Source organism: Drosophila arizonae, chromosome 2 (assembly GCF_054131065.1).
Source record: "Drosophila arizonae isolate 15081-1271.41 chromosome 2, UAZ_ARI_1.0, whole genome shotgun sequence".
NCBI classification, from domain to species: domain Eukaryota; kingdom Metazoa; phylum Arthropoda; class Insecta; order Diptera; family Drosophilidae; genus Drosophila; species Drosophila arizonae.
In genome coordinates, this window is record NC_142922.1 from 31,886,235 (window position 1) to 31,898,191 (window position 11,957).

The window sequence follows — 11,957 nt, forward strand, 5'->3', positions numbered from 1 at the left end:
GATATATATATTTTTAAATATTTAATTAAAAACTGGATATACGGATCAGCATCCGGCAACAGTTTTATGGATCAAATCACTTATACGCCGTGTTGCGCTCATAAATAATTAATGCGGCCGTTACGACTAACTAAATGAAAACTGTGATAGAAGAGCGGATGCTAAATACGAGAGCCCTCCACTGCGCCATATTGAGCGCATGAAAGGCTGCTAAACTGGCGCACTCGACTTGGGCAGGGGAAACTGTTGAGGGCTCGCCTGCAGGCCGGGCTGGACGTGCGCCGGAAGTGGTCCAAGATGTTGTGGCCAGCACCGGCCAAGGCATGAAACTTATCGTTATTCATGCTAAAGACTTAACGAGCGCGAGCTGGGGCTGCCAAGCCAGGGCGGTGGGTGTGTGGGTGTGGCAGGCAGAAGGCAGAAGGCAGCAGGCAGCAGGCAGTAGGCGGGGGCAGAACTCGAGCATTCTGTGAGGCTTATCGGCATCGCAACTATTACCCACAGCAGGGAAGCTGGGCAGTGGGCGTTGCTTGTCTTGGATTTGCGCGCTTTCATTACTTTGCTTTGCTCGTCTCTTCGTTCCTCCTTCGTCCGCTGTCCTTCGTACTCTTCGTGCTGCTGCTGTTATTGTCATTGCCATAATCGAGGCGAGGTAGAGCGTCGGGACGAGGGCATTGCCGCCGGGTTAATCTGCAGATTTTCGGTGTTGTCGGTTTTACGAGCCACTTGCCGTTTGCCAACGACGACATATTATTATGGCAGCCATTGTGTAATCCCGCACAGTCCCTCCCTTTCCCTGCCCTTCCTTTCCATCAGTCTAACGGTCACCCCATCACCCAGCCCATTGTCTTTAATATTTGTTCGGCAATTTTCGGTCTTTTATTTCCGAGCTGGCTCTGTTTGCTGTCGACTCGACCGCCCGCCGAGGGGCTTCGCTGTCAGTTCTTTGTGCTCTTAAAGCGACTTGTCCAATAAATAATTTTATGAAAGTGTTAAATTGGCAAATTTCGTGTCGCTATTCAAGTTATTAACTGGGCCACAGTATCCGGCCTGCCCGCCCCCTTTCAGAGCGCTGCGAGATCCATAAAATAAGCAAATTAGCTAGGCATTATAATTTAGTTCAATTTTGGCCTAAGTAAACAGTTGCCTGGATTTGAGCCATAAAAGCTATAAAATTATAATTTTTGTATTATTTATGAAATAATTTATAGATCCATTAATCGACCGAAGCTGATTATAAAACTCGACTTCGAGGGACTTAGGCAGTCAACTCAACGAATTAAATCAATTCATTAATTGAACAATATTAAATCGTGGGCTTTTTTGGGAAATTACAATTCCTTTCAGTGTAGAAATATCAAAGCTAAATGCCAGCTGACTATCTAAATTATTCCAAGATTATTTCCCCTGAATATGCAATCTTTGTTGTTTTTTTTTATGGCCATCACATTTAATTAATTCTTGAATCATTTGAACTTGTATTCGTTCTGCTTATATTCATATTCATTAGCACACATTCCGCTGGAGCAGAAACAAATTTCCTAAGCTGCGCTAACGGCAGCCAAAAAGCAACAGAGGGAAACACTTCGAGCTGGACCGTAATAAACATGAGCATTGAGTTCCGCAAAAAGCAAAGGTTGAGCCTCCTGCTAAGGTAGCTGCTGTCGAGACTCGTTAAATGGCACATAAACCCCTGACATATGCTGTAAATGTGCACTTAATTAGCCCAACGGGACTTCAATATTATCCAGTGCTAAGCATTCGCATTTGCCAGCCCCCAAATGTAGGCAACACTTTTTGTGGCATCCAAAATGGCGTCGTAAAGCTCATGGAATTGACTAGGCGTAGCTTAAGCGTATGTTATATGCTCGTGTATACATGTGTTTCAGAAGCTGACTAGCAGATACCCTGTGTTTTAATTTATTTCCATTACCATTATGAATCAGTGTTGAGTACAACTCCTTCAAATAGATATCAATTTGAACTGGAATGGAGGAAAGGCTGAGATATAGAGATAAATGAGTATATCTTAAGCTATTGCAGTGCTTTGGATTATTTATTGAAGAATCAGATCAAAAGACAATGCATGTTTGTGGATGTACAGACATTTAACATTTTATACGTATTTTATTTTTAATAATTTTATAAGATTTTTTTTATATATGTAGTAATAAAATAGATATTATTATTATTTTAAGAGTTTCATTAGCGTTAGCAATTACTAAACGAACAATATACTACGAGCTCGGCACTTTTGCACAATTGGTTGGGTTGATTGCATGTCGATAATTTAGCAACAGGATATTTGAGGCGGTGAGGTGTGGTTACGTTAGAAGGGCATGACTATGTACTTGATTTGAATATCTAATGCCATGGAGCATATTGGGTTACAGTTCTTATACTCAATCAGCTCCCGTTGCCAGCTGTGTGCAGGGTATGGAAGATAATCTTTTACTAACGCCCCATTTAATTAACGATTGCTGAGTGGAAATTGAAACAGCTTGTGGTGTTTGCCTGTTTGGTTCAATGTGTTCAAATGCTCATTACCTGCTTTCATATTTATTTAAAGCAGGCGCGCGTGTGTTCGATGGAATGTCTGTGTGTGGTGTGTGTGAGTGGCTGAGTGATTGTGTCCGGCACAGAGAGGCGCCCTGCAACTAATCCCCTGAACATGCGCTGCTTTGTTATGGCATAGTTCAAAGCGAATTTGTGTTCTGTTGTGTTGCCAGCAAGTCAGGCATGGGATGAAGTAGTTCGCTCTAATTAAACGCATCCAATTCACCTGCTTCCGTTTGCTCTCTCGCTCTGTCCAATTGCAGAACAAGTTTGGGCAACCGAATTGGACTTTGTTGTTATCAATAGACGCAGTTTGATGGCCATGTCGGTGGTGGGACCGACGCCGCCCTATCAAAAGCAGCAGCAGCAGGAGTCGCAGCCGCAGCGACCGACAAACGTAACTGCGAACAGTTTGGAGCACGACGAGGAGGACTACTACAACGATACGATGTTTACGGCAGTGCGCGGCGGCATCGGAGGCATCGGAGGCATCAATAATAATTTGTTCGAGCTGACACGTGATAAGGATGGACGTAATGGCAGAAAGGCGGCCAAGACGACGGCAACAACAACCAAGACAACAATGCGAGGCGGCGGGGCTGCGGGCAAGACAAGATACTTTGAAGTGCCCGATTTAATTAATCGAAATATTGATGAGGGCAATGAGCGACTGTTGGGTACTGACGATGATGATGGTGATGATGATGATGGTGGCGATGATGATGATGCCGATACTGAAGTTGATGCTGGTGCTGATGCTGATGCTGATGACGATGCCGATGCCGATGATGGTGATGACATTGAAGTGGGCAGAGATGGGGGCACTATCATCATGCCAGACTTCGGATCCAGCAGTGAGAAACATGCAGGAGCCGATAATTGGCAAAGGCTGGGCACACTGGATAAGGCGCGCAGCAAGACTACAACAGCAACGACTAGCACTAGGGCAACAACAACAAGAACAACAACAACGGTAGCTAGCACAACCACAACAACTAAAGCAACGACCACAACCACAACAACAACAACAACAGCACCACCGCCACCACCACCACCAACAACAACAACAGCAGCAGCAGCAACAGCAGCAACAGCCGCAACAGAAATTGCAAAGAGGCAACAGCAATTGCCGCACCAGCAACATCAGCACAAGCACAGTCGCAAGCACCACAAGCAGCACCACAAGCAGCGACAACAACAACAACAACAGCAACAGCCACGTCGCCATCATGTGACGTCGCATGAGCAGGCGCTGCAGGAGAGCTATATGAAGCAGCGGGAGGAGGAGCAGCAGCAGGAGGAGACTACGACGCGGGACAGCAGCATTCATCGTGTGCGCACCGAAGTGCTGCCAGATTTAATAATACCCTCGACGCCGATTTCCACCAATTCCAAGATTATCGCCATTAAGCCCAAGACGCAGAAGAGACGCATTTCCAAGCGCGCCGCGGCCAAGTCGGGCGTCGAAATCGAGCCGGAATATATGCTGGGCGACAGTGGCATCAACTCCAGTGAGTTCATAGCCAAGTCGAGCGAGCAGCAGCAGCAGCAGCAGCAGCAGCTGGACGACGACTTGGATCTGGACCTGGACGATGCGGACTTCCAAGCGCTGCCAGCTGTTACACCAGCTGCAGCTCCTGCCGGCAACAGCAACAGCAACAACAACAACAACGAGTACGTCCGTCTCGACGGCTTTGCCGGCATGCTGCAGCTGTTCTTTGGCATCGATAAGCCCATCGACGTGGCCATCTTCGCCCAGCCACCGAGTGCGGAGTTTGTCAACCTTCTCTGCGCGCTGCTCGTGTGGTCCGTGCGTTATCCGGCCGTCTTCTGGAATACGTCCAAATCTTTCGCCTGCGTCTTCAGCCTGCAGATGATTGTCGCTGCCTTGGACGTCATTCTCGGCTACGTGGGCGTCTCCAATCTCTACAAGCTGCAAATCTATGCGGAAGCCATGCCGGTGCATCAGCCGGGTCTTATACTGAATGCCACCGTGACCCTGGCTCTCTATCTGCTGGCCACGGCGCTCGTGCTGGCCTCCTCGATGGTCATGTACCTGTATGGACACGGCAGGCTGGCCACACGCATGCGAGACCGTTCCATCATCACGCTGAAGGCGAGCCAAACGTGGATCTACTTCGCCCACTGCGCATCCCTGTGCTTCGTCCTGGCCCTGGCTGTTGTCAAAGCCCCGCTGCTAAATGACCTCAGCGCCACCTACAAGAACAATCTGCATTGTCCAACCTTCTTGGCAGGTGAGTTCACTTACAATGCGACGGAAAATAATTTACCTGAAACTGAGCTAAATACATATATAGAATAAATATGTATCAAGAAGAATATAGAAAGTGTATAGAATAATATTAAACACTGCAGCTGGGCCTTGCGCCCTGCTTACTGCGCTGCCGTTGCGGAACTTAACTCTTTAATAACTTCACAGTTTAATAGTCCAACTTTGATATTGACATTTAAATGTGTCATTACCAAAACAAAAAGTTTTAGTATCGGCTTTCAATAATTTTATTCATTTATCATGTGTAGAATCCATGCCATTCATATTTGGTAACTTAACAAGACAGATAGAGAGAGCAATTCAACAATGGAAATACATCCATAGACTATTTAAAAGTAAATATGAAACTCAATATTAATATTTGAGCAAACCACTTAAAAGTAAAAGCACTCCAATTTGACAATTTGTATCAAAATAGGGCAAACGAATTTAAGCCCATACGAGGCACACAAGTTCCCCTAAGCCCAGCCATGGCAACACCTTGAACTGTTGTCTATTTGGCCATATCATAAGCCAATTAGCGGTTGTTGTTTTAGGGGATTTCGCATTAATCGGCGGTTTAGGGAGGACAAAGGGCGCGTATCGAATGACTACAGGGCTCAATCGGGTTCCCTCTTAATGGGCACGTCTTGCGACCCAATCATTCTCTTTATAGCCCACTTTCCCTCTCCCTCTCTTTCTATCTCACTCACTCACTGTCTCTCTCTTTCCCTGTGCAGCTTTGGTGGGAGTAATCCATTTGCTGCTGTGGATTGTCGTCTGGCTCTGTTTGACCATCAAGCGACGCTGGCACTTTAAGCTGCCCCCGCTGGATCACACGTATGGCGGTCTGCTGAACAAGGCCAGCGCCCAGCCCCTGCTCATGTCCAGCGGTCAACGAACGGGCAGCAACTCAAGCAGCGGCGGCAACTCGACGAGCACCACGGTCAATGGCATGGACTGCGCCACCTCCAAGCCGGACATGATGAGCACGGCCACGAGCACGGAACTGGGCGTGGGCATGAGCATGGGCCTGGTGGCCCAGGAGGACATCTACTGGCCGAAGCTGACGCCCAGCTCGCCGAAGCTGAAGGTCACCTTCAACGAAGTTACGAGTACGTCTGATGATGTCCTACTAATTGGTGACCAAGAACAAACTGATGGCAAGCGGTAAAAAATCGTTTTTAGTTACAAAAAACAACAAATTCAATAGAACAAAAGTGAAGGCAGCGCCCGTTGTCCGATTTACTTACGAATCTGCAAACTGCATTCAACACACACTGTACTTAGTTTATTTTCATTTGGTTCTCTCTCACGCACCACCACCACCACCACCACTACCACCACCCACAAACATCAGCCCCACCCAGCACAGTACAAAGTAAAAAAGATACAAAATTAATCAGAATAATTTTTTAGTCATCTAATCTAGTTTCTAATTGTGTTGTGGCTCGTTTTGTTTTGTTTACTTTGCACGTTCCATTTCAAACATTCCTAATTAATATTCCACACACACACACTCCTACACATATGCACATTCACATTCACTTATCAACATTTAAATAAAAATTGTTTTGTGTATATGCCATCAAGTTTATTGCGATCAATTTTTTCACAATTTTCCATTTGCATTTTAATTTGGGGTTTTTTGTTCTCAATTTTCAATAAATGTATTTCGCATACAACCAATCATAAAGAGTGTTATATATATATGTAAACAGTTAAATTGAAAAAATATATATATATATATGTATTTATATATATATGCCTGAACAGCAGAAAGAAAGGAAACTATTTTTGTTCCGCTTGTCGCCTGTTTTATTGAAAATTATTCATTGACTTCAAGTCAATAAAATGGTTTGTTTTTTATTTGTAATTTGAAAACTTGATTTTTGTTCATTTCACTTTTTGTTGTTTGTTTGTAAATGTCAATTAACTAGACGTGAACTAGCCGTGAACTACTAACTCTAGCCTATTTGTCTTGACTTTCAATGGAAATTAACATTTAACTCACATTTAGTGTCGTCGTTGTTGTTGTTGTTGTTGCTAATTAAAAACAATTCCAACTAACCAATGTGCAACACAAGGTGGTCAACTCATGTGAACTGAATAATTTCGCATTCTAATATAGCTCTCTCTTTCACTCTCTCTCTCTCTCTTTCACTCTTACTCAATGCAGCCATACGAGCCGTGGAACCTCGCTATGTTTTGCCAGTTCTACGGGGGAAATTGACGACGGCGAGTACGCGACATTAAGGGCGGCTACCGCCGGCGCCGTTGTGGGCATCACCATGGGCAGCATAAAGAGCACCAGCATTGGCGTGAGCGTGGGCGTGGGCGTGGGCGTGGCAAAGGGCAGCGGCAGCGTCGCAAGCGGCCTGCTGCATCTCAGCGAATACGATGAGCTGGCGCCTCCGTCATCCGTCAGCCAGCAGCAACGCCCGCACGCCCACGACTATGCCAATCTGAGCGGGCTGGGCGGCGTCAGTGATGATAATATCTCCGAGGAGGGCAAGTTGTTGGCTTGTGTGCGCGACGACAGCATTACGTATGCATCCACGCGCGATCTGGAGCCGCCGCAGCCAACAACTGTGCCAGCAGCAGCATCACCACCGCCGCCGCCCCCACCGCTGCCCGTGAAAGGTGCGCCTGTGCCACAGCCGCCCAGCGTGCAGCATCCACATCATCCCAGTTACGGACGCGCCCCACAGGCCATGCCCGAGATCATGCAAATTTCACCCGAGCACAAGTCACAGCCCCAGCAACATCAACAACAACAACAGCAGCAGCAGCAGCAGCAGCAGCAGATGCATCAACAACAACTACATCATCCTCTGCAGCAACATCCACATCCGCATCCACTGCAGCAGCAACCGCAGCAACAGCATCATCTAGTCAACCCACTGGCCCCGGTCACCGTCGCTGTGCACACCCACGAGGCTCAAGTAAGTGGACAACGAGGTGTGCGTCGCCAGCCACACCCCCAAAGCCGGAAGGGCTGGCAGGAGGAGTTTTATGTTGGGCCATTTGGCTAGTCAACTATTGATGTGATTGCTGTTAGATATTGGATAGGCTAGTATATAATAGACGACGTGCAATATTCCGGCTTCTCTCTGAGGCAGCCTGTCGCTCAAAAGATTCATTATACCTAGACAGTGGCTAAAGAATATTAATTACTTTTTAATTAAAAAAATATATATATAAAAGAGGGCACCTCAGATAAAGAAAACTTGTAGCAGATTACATATATATCAATTCAATATATTTCAATTAAATATTTATTTAAACAGATTTAGTTATTGCAAGTGAGCTAGATATAATTGATATAAACATGAGAAGCGATTATAAATGAATTTGTGAGAATCGTAGAGTACAAAGAAATATATATATTAAATAGGAGACCAGCAGCTTGTTATATATTAACTGGATATCCGTTCTGCATAGTTAGTAAAGAAGTAGGGTATACGCAGGTTGGCTTCTAGGGAGAGCTCAGTATTAACATTTTGGTTCGATTGATGCGTAGTCGAGGCCACAGGGCCACAGCAGGCACAGCAGGAGCCAGCGGAGTGTGGCTTGTGACACGCCTGCGGACGCCTGTGTGGCAAGGCATGAGATTTATGTGTGCCGTTATGAGACAGCATAAATCAGTGACAGGAGAGGACAGTGCGGAGGACACATGCACAGCCTGATGGATGGTCGGGCAGCCTCGCCTCGCCTCGGGTCGCCTTGCCCTCCCGCCTGTTGGGCGGCTGTCTGCTGCTGCCAGACTGTGACAACATCCGATAGGGTAACAGGACACTCGCCTGATTTTATTTCATTTTCACTTGCAGGCGCCGCAGTGAAGCAGAGCAGTCGACAGTTTCCAGTTGTTCCTATCTATATATCCCGTAGTTTTCAATCATTTCCAATCTACGCACTTTGTGTTTCGCTCACGCTTTCTGTTGCCTTTCCTTGCCGCCACCAGATCGCCTCCAGCTCCACACCCCGCTGTCTGCGGCGCGCCGACTCCGGCGTGCCCAACGAGGCGCTCACGCCTCGCAGCGACACCAACTCGATCAGCGAAAGCACCAACACCACCTCGCCTCCAGAGCGCGCTCCCTCCGAATCCTCCAGCGGCGTGCACTCGGGCGAGGAGCGCGAACTGGAAGTCATCATCCGGCCGCGAGTCAGCTGCAAGGCGCCGCCACGCCCACCACAGCCGCCCATACAGGAGGAGCCGTACGGCCGCTGCACCAACATGCGCATGTCCAGCTTCAACGCCGACCCAGCCGCCAGCGTCGTCAATAGCGCCACGTTACCGCTGCAGCGCAGCGCACCTGAGCAGAAGTTCGACTACACGGCCCACTGCAGCACGATGCCCCTGCCGGCGGGCTGTCACAGCCAGCAGCTCGCCAACTGTTACGGCAACGGCAACAACAACAACGGCGGCTATGCCTCCACCTCGGCCATGACCAGTTCCATGGGCCCGCCCTCGCAGGTGTCCACCTTCAAGACGCCCAGCATGCACTACGCCAACGCAGCCGTCGCCCTCGGCTCCTCTGTGCCCCACACGACGCTGCCCAACGGCGTGCGCTACTCCAATCCGCACTTCCTGCGTCGACTGCCGCACGTGAGCAAAGCGGCGGAGTCGCCGTACGGACATCTCGGCTACGGGGCAGGCCATCACGCCTTCAGTAAGCTGTCACACGAGACGCATCCGACCATCCACGAGGATCGGGACTCGGCCAACTACTCCATGGCCTCGGACCAGGACTGCGGACTCTACGTCACGGCGCAGCTGCACTAAGCACCTAGTATATCAAATCCAGCTATAGCTCCCTAGCATCATAGTACCGCATACAAGCAAGCTTAAGCAGATATATAAATATACATATATATACAAATGTACTTTAATCCTAAGTGTATAGAAGCCTCAAATCTTAAATCTTCCACAAGCACTCGACAACTTCAGCTGGCATCAACACAGCTCGCTCATTATCAAGGACTTCCCTGCTGAGGTCTGAGCGATCCCTGTTGATGCTTTCTGATTAACTAGCAGAAGTAAACCTCCAAGTTTCCCTAGATATTCTATGATTTGCCTAACAAACATCTACCGTGTAGCACAAAAAACCACGCTCACTGTAACTGACGCCCCACGCATAAGGTTACAAAGGACATCTATTCATATACTATATATTATATATATACATAGATATATACAACTCTATATTTATACACACTGCTCGGTATGCTCGTATACAATATGTAAGATAATAAATAATATTTGTGTTTATCATATCATTTATGATAATATATATATTTAACTAGAACTTGGCGTAATGTCTAACTCTAAGCAAATCCACATGCATACATATGGCATATATCTATTTATATATATATGATTATATATATAACTCAACTATTATCAAGTAATCAATATAAAGACATTTAGAATTTTTTTCCGCTACAAAATCTCTAATCTGAAAAAATGCATACGAATTTAAGCCGCAATTGCATGGTTTTATTAGTAAAAAAAATAAAAAATAAAAAACTGAGGCCGAAAAGCTGGTAAAGTGGATAATATAAAATATTGATGTTTTTCCCATAGCTCGGTTAGCTGAAATCGGATATAGACCGTAATAGCATTAAGAGCTTGTGTATTTCTTTAAGATCAATTGCAAATAAACCTTTTCGAGATCGCTTAAACCTTGAATCGATCGATCATAAAATTGTATCGTATCTCGAATTATGTATTCCCCATCAAGAGTCCTGGATTAATATCGATTGTCAATCAAGTAATTTATGCTATCGCCGTAGTTTTGCAAAGGAAAAGTAATGGACGTGAACATTAGTCAAGCTTCAGCTAGTCGTCGTAGCGATAATTAATAAAGCTTCAGCATATTTTATACGGTCTCTCAAATATATACATATATACATGCATATATATGTACTCGTATCAGTTAAGATAAATGTAAATGTAATGTAACAAAGCGACAATATGATGATATCTAATGTATTATAAAAGGAACTAACTAACTGTATGAAATTAGCTAATACATCTACCAGCGGAATCACGCACACATACGCAACATTAACTCACGGACTTCAAAGCACCTCCCATACATATCTCCCAAAAATAAAAACTCCAATCTAGGCGCTCTCTACATGGCTTTTAGATACAAGTAAAAATGCATGCATTTGGATTCAAGAAAGAAGACATATTCATATATGATGAAAGCTATAACTTAAATGTAATTCCTATTCGGCACTCGCACCGTTGGCACATCAATTGAGAACTTAACCATATTTATTTTTGTTATGAAGACTGATTAGCATTATAATACCGTATAATGAGAAGCCCAACCAGCACATGCATTAAAGTACACGTTAGATACCCCGCCCAGCTGTCATTTATTGAAACTCTACGCATTGTACGACTCTTGACTATATTCGTCTATATTACTTACTTATTTAAATATCTGTTGAGATGGGGCGAACAGTCTATAACATTGGTTCCTTTAAGAAACGCACTAAAGCTAAGTATTAGCCATATTTAAGTCACACTTTTGTAACATAATTTCTTTTAAATTTTAGGGTTAATATTATGATATACTATAACAAGAATACATAGTATGCCCCTTGATATCGCATTATGTATGTAACTACATCGTATATTTTGTAAGTCTAACCAAGCGAATAAAAGAAAACAACTGTAAATGATAGTAAGAATAATGCCGCCAATGAACCCGATATGACATGATAGACACACGCATCATATACATACATCTAACATAAATATATTTATTGCCACACATAAATAAGCAAATGAATACTTCAATGTTTGAATTATTTATACATACCATATATAATTAAAGGTTTATCAATGGTAAATAAAAAAATACCACCGCTTTATGTGAAACCCCAAACAAATATATTTCTTTCATACTTCGGGATGGGGAATGTATGTCCAAATTTTAATTTTTATCGCAGAGACAATTGTGTTATGTATATGAAGTGTTACTGAATGTGCTTGTCCGTCTTCTCCATCCGTCTGTCCGTATGAAAGCAATTTTTTTCGGCGTTATTGAATCTAGAGACGTGAAATTTGGAACAAATATTCGTGTATATATCCGCTCTATAAAGTGTTAAA

At 45.0% G+C, this 11,957-nt stretch overlaps 1 protein-coding gene across 5 annotated transcripts in view; it reads left to right on the forward strand.

Moving 5' to 3' along the window:
• Positions 1 to 11,737, forward strand: part of tinc (transmembrane protein tincar) — an 80,643-nt gene extending 68,906 nt beyond the window's left edge. For 3 of the 5 annotated variants that reach the window (XM_089466827.1, XM_089466832.1, XM_089466830.1), the window contains 4 exons: positions 2,820 to 4,811; positions 5,569 to 5,998; positions 7,008 to 7,773; positions 8,793 to 11,737. In XM_089466827.1, the coding sequence (XP_089322953.1) occupies positions 2,820 to 4,811; positions 5,569 to 5,998; positions 7,008 to 7,773; positions 8,793 to 9,614 (4,010 nt within the window). In that variant the 3' untranslated portion in view covers positions 9,615 to 11,737. Of the gene's footprint in view, positions 1 to 2,819; positions 4,812 to 5,568; positions 5,999 to 7,007; positions 7,774 to 8,658 lie in introns of those variants that run through there. The other 2 variants (XM_089466838.1, XM_089466841.1) reach the window with 2 other exon arrangements.
• The last annotated feature ends 220 nt before the right edge of the window (positions 11,738 to 11,957 follow it).